The sequence below is a fragment of the Malaclemys terrapin genome, chromosome 2 (assembly GCF_027887155.1).
Source record: "Malaclemys terrapin pileata isolate rMalTer1 chromosome 2, rMalTer1.hap1, whole genome shotgun sequence".
Classification (NCBI taxonomy): Eukaryota; Metazoa; Chordata; order Testudines; family Emydidae; genus Malaclemys; species Malaclemys terrapin.
This window is the reverse complement of record NC_071506.1, coordinates 170,397,460-170,413,554: the sequence shown is the minus strand read 5'-3', so window position 1 is coordinate 170,413,554 and position 16,095 is coordinate 170,397,460. Positions and strand designations below refer to the sequence as shown.

The window sequence follows — 16,095 nt, the reverse complement described above, 5'->3', positions numbered from 1 at the left end:
GTTGGTTTTTTTGTTTTTGTTTTTCTGTTATTGGTCTTTTTTTTATGGTATTACTATGGGACTGAGTTAAGATTGGGTGCCTTAACTATGCATTTCCTTAAGCTTCATAGAATTTAAGGTCAGAAAGGGACCATTAGATCAAATAATCTGACCTTCTGGATATCACAAGCCATTGAATTTCATGCAAATACCCTACACTGAGCCTACAATGACTTCAGTTATACTAAAACATCATATTCCTCTGGACGCTAAACTGTTACTGAAAACAGAGACCAAGGGACCACCAATGCCCGAGGTTCCTGCAAAGTAAAATTAGAACAACATTAAAGGTTGAAAAATACAAGGAAGTAAAAAATATGAAAAGAAAAGTAATGCACAGAACCCACACCCCAGAGGAAATGATTTGATAGCACCCACTATCTTGTGCCTGCTCACTGACCTCACTAGGCAGAGGATATGTTAAATCTTTTGTTGGGTGTTCCTAGGTCACTAAGTTTTGTGCACATATTTGTTTTAGTAAGTATGTGCTGATATATTTTAAAATATTTTTTAAACAAAGATATAGCTGCAATCTGTTATTGCTTTCAGAGTTAATTCAGTCATGCTATCTGCATAGTGTCTCAAGAATTCTAAATGTTGACACACAATAAAGTGAAATTTCAGAGGTCTCTGGAAGCTCATTCACTCTCCCATAAACAATATAGATCACTACATCCAGTCCAAGTTGTTCAGGGATTATCATACAGTAATAAATATCCTTAGCCTTCACCTGATGTTTCTAATTGTTCTCGAGCATGCATTTGACTTTTCTTCCTGTTAATGCCACCTCACAAACAACCATTTTAGATCCCAGTGTTTCAGGACAGAGCCAATCACTTCCACACAACCTTCTCAATTGTTATGTTTGGAGGAAAAGTAGTTAATCCTCTAAAAAGGAAAAATTATTGAATAGTACTGAGACCATGCATACAAATATTCACAATTTTCAGACCAGAAAGAATTTTTATAACTCAAATTTAAATACTTGAAATGTGGGTTTTAATGGGAATTGAGATAGATTCTTAACAATGCTTTTCAGGAAATAAGGTTGTTCATAATAAAAGAAATACATTTTATGAGAGTGGTGTGTACCGTTAATGCATATGTGTTTGCAATATAAATCCAGGGCACCAAAGCTGTTTGCGCCCTTGGCATAAGGAACTGGGATTTTCCATAGTAATGCATTTTGTGTTTGCTCTTATCTGAGAAAGCTCCAGATCGGATGGCTGGATCCTTGCTACTTTTGAGTACCTTGTTTACCGAGTTAGTGTATATGTAAAAGTGACAGAAGGTACTGATAGCAAAACTATGATGTAGAAAAGAATGCTGCAAGCAAAGATATAATGCCAGTAAACATGGGCCTGATCCAAATGACAGTCTTTCCACTGACTTCTATGAGTTTTGGATCATAACCCATATGAGCCCTATCTCTTTTAGAGATGTTCATACTGTGTCATGTTTATCGGTAGATTTTACATTTCAAAGTGTAATTCATGCAATAACTCTTGGCATTTGTACATATTGTTAAAATATGTGGGGTGTATATATATATATATATATATATATATGCATAAAGTTCTGCTACTACTCTTCATACAAAGCAATATTATTTGAAAATAACCACAGATGGGTGTGAAAGTCAGGCAAACAATAAATGCCTTTTTTGTTTTAACAAGATACTAGTGTATTGCAATATTATCCACAATCCACACAATAACCTCTGCTAATATGGGGTTTGTAAATAGAATATAATATTAACTGTTTGAGATTGTACTTCTGAGTGTTGTCTTTTTGCAATGGAAAAATACCTCTTTCCACATTTTTATGTGCTCTGGAATGCATGCCTGCTATCACATCTCTGTTTCTGCATTATGTTTTTGAAGCTGAAGCTCTAATCAGTTTGATTACATGACAAGCTGTTTCATCCCCTTCTACTTTTTCAAGCAATTTTCTAGGTCATGATTGCATGAGACTTCCCTGTTTAACAAAAGGATTTGAGAAGATTTTCTAGTGTGTCTTTCAGCAAGCAAGTTACATTCATTGTTTAGACATTTAATTTTGACACAGCAATTTCTGTTTGTATTTCTGAATAATTTTACCATTCGCTATTATTTTCTTCAGAAAAATGTGAAGCACATTTATGCATTTGGCAGTGAAAGCCATTTGTAAAATACACTTTTACCCCGATATAACGCGACCCGATATAACACGAATTCGGATATAACGCGGTAAAGCAGCGCTCCAGGGGGGGCAGGGCTGTGCCACTCTGGCAGATCAAAGCAAGTTCGATATAACGCGGTTTCACCTATAACGCGGTAAGATTTTTTGGCTCCCAAGGACAGTGTTATATCGGGGTAGAGGTGTATTTAAAATGTAGCCCCTTCAATAAAATATCAGAGATGCAATTAATATTTATTAAATTCAATCCAGCACCTTTCACAAGCACTATTCAGCTTTCAATTTAAAATGAGATTGAATTTATCTGACTTTTTGGATGTAGTGTAAAAACTTGTGTTTGATGTCTGCTTTCTTATCTTACAATGTGTTTGTGGAATGTACTGTCGAGTCAAATTATTGTGGCAAGTTACATTTTTTTAAATGTAGGATAAGTAAATCTGGCTGGTAAAAGAAAACAGTGTTTTTCCATCAAAGGTCATGTAGATACAGTCTATAAGCATTCTCATAGGGAATAATTCCTCACCTGGATCATCCCTTCTGTGGTAAATCCTACAGGAGCGGGTTCAAAGGGTAGAAGTTTCTGCAAGAGATTATTATTGTGCTGGAGATGTGGAATTTCCCCAATCATGAAAGTGACTACAGGGCCATATCCCAAACCTGGAAGAAAAGGAAAAGATGATCTTGTGGTTAACATGATTGTGACCCAAGAGAACGGAGTTCTATTCTTGGCTGTTATCCAGCTTTAGATAAGGAGTCTGTAAGTCACTCACACCAAAATGTTCATAATTATGTTCCTTATTTTCTAAGTGCCACACTTGAGATTACTAGAGTGAAATTGTGACTCCACTAAAATCAATAGGAGTTTTGTCTTGTATTGAGGATCCTATTGAAACCAACAGGTTTCTTACTTCTAGAATCTAATTTTCAGAAGTGTTGAGCACTTACAACTGTACTTGATGTCAACTGTGGGTGCTCAGCAACTCTAAAAAATGACATTCTAGATTTTTCAAGTAGGGTACCTGGGTAGTGAGGCACTCAAAATGAATGGACATAGGTCAATTTTGGCCTTAATTGCTCTGTTCTTGTTCCCTATCTATAAAATGGGCATAAGTAATACCACCCATCCTTCACATGGGTAGTGTGAAGACATTCATATATTTTTGTGAGGCACTCAAGCACTATGGTGATGGGTACCCTAGAAAAGAAAATGAATGATTCTGGGCTGGGTGTGGGTTGTGTACAGCAAATCACATACTGAATAATGATAAATAAAAATACTGAATAGCTCCCTCATTCACCAAGCACCTTTTATCCTGTGCACTGAATGAGGCATAGGTCCCAAGAATAAAAATGTGGCAATTTAATTAAAGATTGTATCACAATGCATATGCACAAAAAGGCAGAATTAAGAATACAGCAGCAACATTAACTCTTGACATTTTCTAACTTCTGAGTACTTGACTATGCAACCATAACAGCGTTTAACATTTGTGTCTGTGTGTGTATAGTTAAAAGTACACATTTACAAGCTGTACAAAACAAACCTACAACACTGTGTAAACATCTTTAGTAAAAGGCGAAAGATTTATACGATTGGAAGAGAAACCAGAAGATCTGTCACTCCATTTTTATTCATACATATTTTTCTATTCCACCGCCACATCCACTATGAGAAAAATCTGACAATGTTCCTGGGACTGTTACTTTTGAAATCTTACTACATATTTAAGAAGATTAGCGACACAGAGCCCGTGCAACGTTTCCATAACGAAGCAGGGTGGCGAAGAAGTGAGGTTGGGTATTTAAAAAGATTCCAGCAGACAAACGTCTCCACGCGCTGGCCGAGCTCTCCCGCAGCCATTCAACCCCAACTCGTAACCGCGTCTCCCTACGTCCCCCCGGGAATCCCCTCGCCCTTGCACCCGGCAGCGGCCACACTGGGAAGCCGGGGAAGGGCGAGATGTCAGCGAGTATCAGCAGCGGTGCTCGGGGGGGCAGAGGAGTAGGAGCAGAGCGCGCGACCCTGTTCAGCCGCCGCCCAGCCCGGGGGCACGAGCGCACAGGCGGGATGTAAACGGAACCGGTTTCTGCCGCCAGAGAAGCGCGGTGTCTGTCAGGCCGGGCGGGCGGGCAGCGGAGGGGTCAGGCGTTGGGCCGCCCCAAGCTATCCTGGGCCCTGCGCAGCCCCCCCACCCCCGCGCGGGTGTGTGAGGCCCCAGCCCTCCGCGGGGGGCTGGCTTAGGGGGCTTTGGGGTGGGGGCGGGGCTGGAGCGGGGGCGGGGCTTTGAGGTGGGGGCGGGTCTAGAGCGGGGGCGGGGCGTTGGGGTGGGGGCGGGTCTAGAGCGGGGGCGGGTAGGGACGGCCAGGCTAGTGGATGAGAGCGAGGCTGAGGGACTGCAGAGCCTGGCTACAGTTCACAGCCCCGCCCTCTCGCGGAGGCGCCTCTCGGACGCCGTACCCGACTCGCGCGGAGTCGCACGACGGAAGCTGCGTGAGGTCAAAGGGGCGGTGCGCGAGGGAAATGGCGGCGCCCCTGAGAGTCTGTCACGTTGCCTGTTGCGCGAATCGGGCTGGCGGCGGGGCCGTGTCGTGGGGGAGGGGCGGGCTCCTGGCCTTCGGCACCTGCCGCTCCGTGGCGCTCTACGAGCCCGAGGTGAGGGGGCGGGCAGAGGTGAAAGTTGACCGTAGGGGCTTCCCCGGGCTGGTGATTTAAAGGGCCAGCACCAGGCCCTTTAAATTGCCGCCAGAGCCTCACTGCAGGAGCCCCGGGGCTGAGGCTGAGATTTAAAGGGCTGGAGGCTCCACAGCAGCTGGAGCCCTGGGCCCTTTAAATCATCGCTCGAGCCCTGCTGCCGGAGCCCTGGGGTAGCGGTGGTGGCCAGGAGCCCCGGGGCTCAGATGGCAATTTAAAGGGCCTGGGGCTCCCAGCAGTGGCCAGAGCCTCGGGCCCTTTAAATCTCAGCCTGAGCCCCGAGGCTCCTGGCCACCTCCATAGCTGGTAGCTCCGGTGGTGATTTAAAGAGCCCGGGGATTTAACAGCCCCGCCCCCTTCCGGTTGAGGCTCTGCTTCCCCCACCCCCCCAGGACTCTGGCATACTTTTAAGTCCTTTAAGTCAGTCGTTCTCAAAGCCGATCCGCCACTTGTTCAGGGAAAGCCCCTGGTGGTCCAGGACGGTTTGTTTACCTGCCACGTCTGCAGTTTCAACCGATTGCAGCTCCCACTGGCCACAGTTCGCTGCTCCAGGCCAATGGAGGCTGCGGGAAGTAGCACGGGCTGAGGGATGTGCTGGCTGCCCTTCCCACAGCCCCCATTGGCCTGGAGCGGTGAACTGTGGCCAGTGGGAGCCGTGATCGGCTGAACCTGCGGACGCGGCAGGTAAACAAACCGGCCCGGCCCGCCAGGGGCTTTCCCTGAACAAGCAGCGGACTGGCTTTGAGAACCACTGCTTTAAGTTACTTTCACTCCTGGGTGCAGGACAGTGACCTCGTTTATCCCCCAGTTAGCGCTGCTGCTGGGCTTGCTGGCCTCAGGCGTTCCACTGCGCACGCCTCAGCCCCGCAACTGCCTCGCACCCCGGTGGGCTAGGCCCCCATCTGCTCAACCTCTACCAGTTCGCAGCCCCGCTTCATTTTAATTGCAGCCCCACCCCACAGCAACTTGGTTATCAGCTCCCGCCAGCCCTTCTGCTTAATGCGCTGGCTGCGAGCTTCCTCAGCTGCGTGTGCAGCGGGGGACCGAGTTCATGCGCTCGCGCCGGGCTGGCAGCACTTACCCGGCATGGAAACCCGCATTATAACCAGGCCAGCTCTGTGTGTGTGGATGGGCCTGGCCCCCAGGGGCGGGGCCTCCTGGCACTGCCCTCAGCGCCTGCCCCCGTGAGAGCAGCCGGTGTAGTGTGAAAACTGCTCTCACTCTTAAATTTGCTACATGTAGCAGTTACTGATATTAAACTGCTATCTGACCTGCTCTGCTACTGTAACAGCCATAGCAAATTGTAATCAGTATCAGTTACTGATATGGAAAGTTGTTCTTATTTGCTGACTTGTCCTAATTTGCTAAAACTTGACAGTGGTGTGAGATGGAAATATAACATCTGCTTCCAAAGAACCCTGCTTGGGGTACACGTGTATCAATTACTTCTTTATTGAGTGGAGTCTTTTAAACATCATTTATTTTGCAGCTTCAGTTACTGTGCTAAGACAACATAGCAAGTGCAAAACTAGAAGCACAGATGTCCTTGCTAAAACTATTAGCAAGTACTTATACATATTTTTAATGAGTATTTGTTATTAAAATATAAATTAAATAGCACTGTGACACATCTGCATAATAACACAGGTAAATGATGAAGTGCTAAGAGTAATTCAGGGAATCCTAGCAGCAAATAAGACAAGATTGTGAATTGCTAAGATACTTGATGCACTCATATAAACCGACTCTTTGTTTGTGAAGGGGTATATGTAAAATATTTCACTGAATCAAGTCTCCTGCAGCATCTCAGTAAGTTACATTAGAAAGAGGGGAGCTGCGGTGACTAGGCATTGGTATGCCTGTGCCTTTAAGAACCCAGTGGGAAGCCTATGCTGAGACCTACTGTCCTGTGGGAGGGGAAATGAAAAAGTCCCTCTATCCCCCATCGCAGGTTTTGTCCTTAAGCCCCTATCCTAACCCTGCCTCCTTCTGCTTGAACCCCCTGGCCAGTCAATTTCTGTCTCGTGCTCAGCCCCTGGCCACCCCCTCCTTCATTTTGCCCCCTTTGCTCCTTTTTAACCGCTGTAAAAAACAGTCCACAGAATCTCATGCCAAGTAAACGCAGGGTGAAGGGCTGTGGCTTCAGCAGATGTTACTGAGTGTGCTCAGTTCGTGTGATACATCATAAGTAGCCAATTAAGACAGAGAGCAGTTTTTCCTCACTTAGGCCTTGGCTACACTGGCGGTGTACAGCGCTGCAACTTGCTGCGCTCAGGGGTGTGAAAACGCCCCTCCCCCCGAGCGCAGCGAGTGCAGCGCTGTACAGCACCAGTGTAATCAGAGCCTGCAGCGCTGCGCGCTATTCCCCTCGGAGAGGTGGAGAACATACAGCACTGCGAGAGCTGGCGGCATGACTACACTCGTGTGGCAGCGCTCTGAAGTCCCAAGTGTAGCCAAGGCCTCAGCCTCCCTCTGGCTGGGAATCTGTGTGTCTCCCTCCAGCTCCTTTTTCTCCACTTTGCTTCTGGTGCCCAGGCTGCCAGCTACATGACTGCCCTGAGTGGTTGAAGGACCTGCCTGCCATTAAAATGCTAATGTCAAGAAGGTGTTTGATCTTTTTTGATATAACTTGTTCCTTCTTGAGCAAGCTCTCCAGCACATCAGGAAGCTGTTAGATAAATGTCCCTTCTTAAAGCTTTGGCAGTGTGGCTTACCTGCCCTTGTTTTTATAAACATAAATTTCCTCAAAAACAGTTGGGCAACTAAATGTTTTCTTTCTTTTCTCAGAAAAGAAGAGTAGTTGCTACACTGAATGGTCACACTGGTAGAGTTAATTGTGTGCAGTGGATTCACAACCAAAATGGCTGTAAGTATTAAGCAAGCTGTGTTTACAAATACCACTTTTGTTCTATGCTAGAATTCTTAGTTTTCATGTGCTCATCTGAGAACTGCTGAATCCAGGATGCTGTCAACTTGCAATCTCGTCAATTTAAAAATTTGAATTAAGTAGTTGTTTATGTGTTAACTGACTCCAAATCCACTTGTCAGTTTTGATTTTATTTTTAATCGTGCTTTGCTATTTTACAAAAATGCTGCTCTCTCTCCTGTTGCTTGGCGAAAGACCCATGCAAATGAGAAACTGAGCCTGGTCCTAATCTTGCAAATACTTGAGGTATGGCTTCACTTCAGAGTTAACTTGGGTTATTGGCACCTGGGTTAGCCTACCTTGGGTGTGAATGGTGACTGTGCACTGGTGCTGTACTCACTCTAAATTTGTTAAAGTAGTGGGTATTACTGCCTCTCTGCATAGGTAATCTGCCTTCCCAAGAGGCAGTAGCTAGTGCTGTTTGCACTTGGAGTTACATCAGCATAGCTACATTTCTCAGGGATGTACGTTTTTTGCACCACTCAGAGATGTAGCTGTGCTGATGTAAGTTCCCAGTGTAGACCAGTCCTGAGTTAACTCTTCAGTAAAAACAAGTCTTTAAACTCATGCATAACTTTATTAATTTGAGTAATACCATTAACTTTAATGGGGCTAATAATTTTAATTAAACTACACAGATGTTAAGTGTTTGCACAATTAAAGCCAATAGAGGGAGACAGTGAAAAGGACTTTACAGAAAGCACTGTCTGATGCAGAAAGTAAAACTAGAAATAATGATTTTTTCCCGCTAATAATCTGTTATAATAATCTTGGGATAGAGGCTTTTATAAAACCTGCAGAGGGGGGATTTATGATTAGGAAATCTCCTCACAGATATTCTTCGCCTCATCCTACTTGGGCAAGGTTTGTTTTTTTTCCTGCCCAGAAAAAAGTCATCCAGAAATCTGGTGGACCCTAGTAGCTGCTAAGGTACTTGGGGGATACTCAGAATTAAGACCCCAAGAGCTATGAATAACTCTTATGTATATTCTGCTGGGCTAGAAGGGGAACAGTGTATCCTACACCAGCCAGCCCCCTGGTGCTCCAATCTGCCCCCAACTCCACCCCTCAACTCCTTGTGCAGCCTGTGGATCAGCCAGAGAGTCCTCTGTGTGTGCACTGGGGTCGAGAGGGAGTGGAGGAAGAGGCAGCTGAGCTCCAGTTCCACATACTGAGAGATCTGTGCATAGAGGATCCCCATATAAATCTCAGGGTGGTGATCTGATCTGGACCTTTAAGTGTGACTGGTAAGGACTGCAGGTAGAAAGTTTCAGAGAGAGATGTGACTTTATTTTGAGCTGATAACAGAGCATGTTAAAAGAAATTATTTTTCATCTACTCCTTGCTCGGCAGCTGCTTCCCAGTTGGCTGTGAAGGAAAACAGCTAAACTGCTGTGGGGAAGTGTTTCTGTTCTTCACAGTACATAATTGGTGGTTGGTACCTGTGACTGATGCTCTGTAAATAGGGGAGTGACGTGTGTTTTTTAGGACAGTTCTTCCTCTGTTCCCATGCTTTTTCAGTAGTCAGGAACTTGAATCCAAGTGGTGGTAGAGAGTGTTGCAGCATCTTCAAGGGGTACAGACAACTTGAAAATCATATTTATTAGAAAATGTTATACGCAGAAGTAATCACTAAGATTACAATTGAAAGATTGCAGTAATTTTTCTAATTTTCATTGTGTTTACTTTGAGGATTTGACAATACTTTGTGCATAGTAAGTTTCATTGATTTTTTTTTTTTTTTTTTATGGTCAGTTGCTCTTCTTGTTTTTACCTATAAGGCAGGGGTCTCAAACTCAAATGACCACGAGGGCCACATGAGGGCTAGTTCATTGGCCCGAGGGCCGCATCACTGACACACACCCCCTCGCTGCCCCCGGCCCTGCCCCCACTCCACCCCTTCCATGAGGCCCCGCCTCTTCCCACCCCTTCCCTTCTCTCATTCCAACCCCTTCCCCAAAGTCCCCACCCCAACTCTGCCCCCTCCCTGCCTCCATAGGGTGCATGAGGGGTGTGGCGGGGGCTCAGTGCAGGGAGTTGAGGTGCAGCAGGGGGTTGGGGTGCAGGCAGGGGGCTCAGGGTGCAGAAGGGGTGTGGGATGCAGCAGGGGGCTCAGGGCAGGGGGTTGGGGTGCAGGAGGGGTGTGGGATGTGGCAGGAAATAGCCCTGCGGGCCATGTGTTTGAGATCCCTGTTATAAGGTATGCATTCCTGTGAGGGGAGGGAACTTCAGTGCTTTTCCTCAGGGCCTTTAAGAGGGCATGTTTGGTGTTATTTTTGTGACAAGTTACTCCCTGTTGCTGAGAAGATCATTATATGCAACAGCAGGGAAGCAGAAAAAACTATTATAAAACTTATTTAAAATGGAATTAAAAGAACAAAGTAGGACACAATATTTAAGGAGTTCTTCACTGGTAAATGTGAAGTTCATCATCTTTAAAAATAAATAAAATTCACAATGCTTCAGGAGCCTCATCCAGTACCCACTAAAATCAAAGGGAGTCTGCCCACTGACTTCAGTGGATATTTAATCAGGCTCTGTGTTCCATGCCCTGGGGTAGAGTGATGAGAGCACATTTGATTTCTTCTCTGAATACTTTTGTTTATTTTTTTCTTATAAAACATTGGCAAACTGTAAATTTGTTGAAGCAGACTTGACATATATTTTGAAAATGTAATGCATTACATGGCCCTGCTTCTAAACTGTTCTTGGAGTTTAGAGTTCTCTATATTATTGTCTTGCAATACCTGCAAAAAATTGCAGCATGCAATATATGAGTTTGAGAATGTCATGATATCTGCTGAAAAAAGTCTTCTGAAAATGTTTATGAAATATAGCTGAAGAGATTGCTCTTTGTGCTTCCTATATTTAGTGAACCTTTTAAAATATATATTTCTGCCTTACGGCTTTCTGCAAAATTGTCTAACACTGTACAAAAAAACAAAATAGAATTAATGGTGTGGGGGTGGGGGGGAAGAGGGAGTATGGAGGGAGTGAAGTGACTTCATTATTAAAATTACATCTAGATTTCCATTATAAGCCCAATTTCCCATCCTTCCCCTCCTAACTGTTGATTGGAGAAAGTGATTTTTTTCTGAGAATTTTTGTGGTTACCAAATTTCTATATGAAGAAGTGGGAACATTGCTTTGTACTAAATGCATTGTACAATTAATATTGACGACCAGGGGGAAGGAATGCAAGCTCAAAATAGGGAAAGAACAAGTTAAAGAATATTTCTATGTTAGATCTATTCAAGTCAGCAGGGCCTGATGAGACCCATAGTAAGAGGAACAAAAAGTGCCACCATTGCTAAACAACAAAGTTTAAAAATAAAGGCATCCTTTAAAAATTGGAAGTTAAACCTTAGTAAAGAAAATAGAAAGGAGCATAAGCTCTGGCAAGTCAAGTGCAAGAGTATAACTAGGCAGGCCAAAAAAGAATTTGAAGAGCAACTAGCCAAAAGCTCAAATGAACAGCAAATAATTTAAGTACAGCAGAAGTAGAAAGCCTGTCAAAGAATCAGTGGGGCCACTGGATGATCAAGGTGCTAAACGAGCACTCGAGGAAGATAAGGCCACTGTGGAGAAGCTAAATGAATTCTTTGCATCAGTTTTCACTGTAAAAGATGTGAGGGAAATTCCCACACCTGAGCCATTCTTTTTAGGTGATAAATCTGAGGAACTGTCCCAGATCGAGAGGTCATTAGTAAGGCTACGTGTTAGTCATGGGTATTTTTAGGAAAAGTAATGGACAGAACTCGGGCAGTAAACAAAAATTCACAGACTGTGACCTGTCCATGACTTGTACTATATACCCCTGACGAAATCTTGGGGAGGGGGGCGGCCTGGGGGTACCGCAGGTGCTTGGGGGGGCGGCCCGGGAGGGTGCTGGGGGGGCAGGCAGTGGTGCACGGCCCAGGACCCTGCTGGTGCTGGCGGGGAGGGGTATTCTGTGGAAGCGGCGACATCCCTCAGCACCTAGGCAGAGGTGGAGGCGCGGCCACGCAGCTCTAAGCGCTGCCTCCCTCCCCCCCGCCCCCGCGAGCGCTGGCTTCACAGCTCCCATTGGCTGGTTGGCAGTGCCTATAGGGGAATGCAGCGCGCAGAGCCCCCCGGCCACACCTCCCCCTAGGAGCTGAAGGATGTTGCTGCTTTCGGGGAACTCCCCCCAAGGTAAGTGTTATCCAGAGCCCTCACCCCCTCCTGTGTCCCAGCCCTTAGTCTCCGACCCAAATGTCTGCTGCTTGGGGGGGTGTGGGTGGGGGGGGGACACGGGGCGGTGACCTGAGACTGCCCCAGCAGTGGCTGCTGTGGCTGGCCTGAGGGCTGCCCGAACTGCTCAGGTGGCATGCCCTTGACCGTATTCGTATAAAACTTCACAAGCATTAACGTTTGTGGGGTTTTTTTGTTTTGTTTTGGGGTGTTTTTTTTTTTTTTTTTTACAAATATATTCAATGGTCTGTCTAGTCTTGAACAGCACTTAGCATTCTTAGCTATCACAACTCTTATGTTTTTAGGGAAATTTAATTTTCTGTAATACACATCGAGTAGCTTTGTTTGTTCCGTGACTGAAATAACTCTTACTTTATAGTAGCAATTAAAAGTAGGTGTTCACATAATTTAAAAAAATATTTTTTTAGCTGCTGAGACTGAATTAATTTCTGGAGGATCTGATAAACAGCTCATTGTATGGGAAACACAGAATAAGCAGGTAAGCAGAAATATTCCTATTGTCTTTTTGAACTATCACTTCATCAATTTTTATTTTCAAACATAGTACCCATGAAATATTTAGTAAATTAAATTACTTCTGTCTGCATTTCTGAACTCTTTATCTTGCCTTTTTATCTCACCTAGATTATTGCAACTCTTATATGCCTCTTCCAAGTCTCTCTCTGAACTTTTGCATCAGCATAATGTTGCTATCCTCTGCCACATGACTACATTTAATCCTATTTCTAAATATCTCTGCTGCAATTCTTTTAGTGATTCATTTACAAAAAATCCATAGACTTGCTTCAAAGACTTTTATCTCTCCCTGCTCCAAGCTTCATTTTCTAACATCATGTAGTATACTTCTTTCCCATAATCTCATCACTCTTAGAGTGAGACCCATTTTTCTATAGTTCTGTGTGCCTGGCACAGCATTCCTGTATCTTTCTTCACTCTTCTCTAGTTGCATCTGGTGAATCCACAACTGGAATACAGCATTTATTTATAGGGACCTTTATTACCAGAAGAATAGACAAATTGTGAGGAGTGTTGAAAAGATGGTTTGAAGGCTGCAAGGGTTTAACCCTTCTTGAATAAGAAGTTATACCTAATACAGTCCTGAAGTGCATTATGGAAATTCAAAAATTCTATTTTAGTCAGAACCAGTCTTCCACTTGGTTGAAAAAAGAGGATTTGAAAAAAGAAATTTGCACCCAATATGAGGAGGGCTATGATCAAAATGTAGCATGTATTTTGCACAAGAGAGTACAAAGAGGCACCAAATTTACAAAAGCAACTGAAGGATGATTTTGAAGGAGTTTGACAGATTGCAGGCTGACAGATTGTAGACTTTTCCATTCTCAGTGGAAGTCTCAATTTAGCTAATTAACCAAAACCTGAAACTAGAACCTTAGAAGGATGAAATACGGTAATAATAATAATCCAAAAAGACGGAGATGCTATAGAACCTTTCTCCTACTTAAATAACACGACTGATCACAAATATAAATGTAAATGGTTGAGCTCAGTACATGAAGAATAGGCTGAAATGTGACTGATGGCCCTTAAGCCAGAGTGTGTTCTTGATCTTCTAGCACTTAGAGATTTCTATCCCAAAGCCCATGTGTCAAGGAGGTTGTCAGAGTTGTTTGCATCACAGTGGTGGAAAACCGTGGGACTAAGTTATAGAAGGTGTAATAATTGAATTCAGAACTTAGTCAATTTTCAAAAGACCTACACTATGTTTAGCCAGACCACTGTCAATCAAGCACTTTTAATATATTTGAATTGGTTTTCATGAAACTGTGTAATAGGCTAGATTAAGATAAGGTGCCAGGTGTTTCTGTGGGTGGATAACAAATGCTAGGCCTAACTAGTTACAGGATTAAAAGCTTTTCTTTTCAGTCTGTGGGTATCATGTGATTATGAAATGTATCAGTCACAGTATGTTTTGTGTTTAATTTAATAAATTCTTTACAGCTTTAAAATTTTTTTTGGGGGGGCGGAAACAGTTTGAGTTGCAGAAAATTGCAGCAAGCCTGTATTAAGAAGTTGTTGGACACTAAATACACACCCAGGGCAAGTCTACGCTGCAGTGCTATATCAACGCAGCTGCACTGATGCAGTGCATCTGGTGAAGATGCACTATGCTTACGGGAGAGTGCTCTCCCGTTAGCATAATTACTCCACCTCAGCGAGAAGCGGAAGCTGTGTTGGTGGGAGAGTATCTCCGGCCAACATAGCGCCAGTGTGGACAGTGCGAAACTTGTGTTGCTTGTGTGTGTGTGTGTGTGTGTGTGTGGGAAAGCTTTTTCACACCCTTGAGTGACGTAAATTAGATTGACTTAAGTGGTAGTATAGATCTGCCCTCAGCTATACTCATTGTTCCAAGTCTTCTTCAGTAATGTACTCCACATTCTTACGAGCCTTTTGGAAAGAAACTTCCTTGATAAGTTCTGCAGTTATCATTGAATAGTTTTTTCTAATGACCTCATTATGACCAGGGCTCCGTGCATGTCACAGAGGTCACGGAAGTCAGATTCCATGACTTTGAGACCTCTGACACTTCTCAGGGGTCAGTGTAGGTGACCCCAGACCCCCTCCCCAAGATTTAGTCACCGGTATTTTTAGTAAAAGTCATGAACAGGTCACGGGCCACGAATTTTTGTTTATTGCCCATGACCTGTCCATGACTTTTACTAAAAATACCTGTGACTAAATTGTAGCCCTTAATTATGACATCTGTAATCTGGCAAGGTTCTCCTTTTAAGAAATACATGAACATATACTGTAATCAAGTTACTTCAGTCATTTTTTTCAAGGCTGAATGTACTTACCTCGGCAAGCTAGCCCACATAAGTTGTTAGTTTTCATATTTAACCATTACAGCCCTCTTCTAAACCTTTCCAAGAATTTAAATGTCTACATGCCTGAAAGTTTCATGTTTTCTGTTAAGTGTTTTATCTTTATTCTTTGTTTAATCTTATGTAACTTTCTGTCACGTTCAGCTTGTGAAATGCATTCATCTTGAAGGCCACACAGAAGCTGTTTGTGCTGTGGATGCTGTTTACCAGACAGATGAGTCAAAAACAGAATTAAATCTACTAATAGCTTCTGCCGCTTCTGACTCTACTGTCAGAATCTGGTCCAAACGAGGTTCAGAAGGTAACTTTCCTTACTGTTAATACTGTAGACACAACGGGATGGCTTAAAGACCAACACTAAAAATGGATGAATGTATACATGTTAAAGTACCTCTATTACACTAAAGTCTCCGAAGACTCTCTGCTAAAGACAGGGTGTAAGCTGGATTCTGTTTCTTCAGAGCAGTCATTCAGTCAGACCTCTACAAATTCATTGTCCTCTCCTCTGCATTGGGAATGATGGGTTGCTTACCTTAGGATGAGTAGCCCGATTTTACAGACAGCGTAGCAGGCTAGTGTAGCTAAACGTGTGAGATTTTGGTTTTCCATATTAGAGCTCTATGTTCTATTCCCAGCTTATGTAACCTTTCAGTGACACCTTGCTTAATAATAATGATTGTGAAGGGTATAGAATTGTTAGCACCAATTAGTAGAAGAGTGAGTCTAGAACTTGTAATTTCCTGGTTCCCGGTTGTGGGTTTTTGTTTTGTTTTATTATGTAGATCCTAGAGGTCCCAGTCGGAGATCAGGGCTCCATTGTAATAAGCACTGTGTGCATACAGAACAAAAAGTCAGTCTCTGCCCTAAGAACTTAGTCTTAATAGACAAGCTAATCAAATAATAATAGACAACATACAAGCAAAATGTTGAGGTACAAAACTTGATGTTTATTTGGTAGTTGTTTCTAGTTCTCTCAAACTAGTCACCACCTCCATACCCCGTGTACATCCGGCCCAGGCAACCTACACCACTATTTCTCATCCAAAGAGATCTCCCTTTAACCTGACCACCTCAGAGAAATAACTTCTTTCCTAGATCAAATGAGCAGGGAACTGCCTGAGCAGAACTACCCACCCCAGAAAACAAATCCCAGATCTTCCTGCGCAAACATTCTAAATTCTCTA

General features: G+C 43.8%; 1 protein-coding gene across 3 annotated transcripts in view; it reads left to right on the top strand.

Annotated features, from left to right (window-relative positions):
• Window positions 1-16,095, top strand: part of ELP2 (elongator acetyltransferase complex subunit 2) — a 129,575-nt gene that overhangs the window by 6,516 nt on the left and 106,964 nt on the right. For 2 of the 3 annotated variants that reach the window (XM_054019237.1, XM_054019238.1), the window contains exons 1-4: window positions 4,720-4,870; window positions 7,697-7,775; window positions 12,476-12,546; window positions 15,056-15,212. In XM_054019237.1, coding sequence (XP_053875212.1) covers window positions 4,739-4,870; window positions 7,697-7,775; window positions 12,476-12,546; window positions 15,056-15,212 — 439 coding nt within the window. In that variant the 5' untranslated portion in view covers window positions 4,720-4,738. Of the gene's footprint in view, window positions 1-4,719; window positions 4,871-7,696; window positions 7,776-12,475; window positions 12,547-15,055; window positions 15,213-16,095 lie in introns of those variants that run through there. The other variant, XM_054019239.1, reaches the window with a different exon arrangement.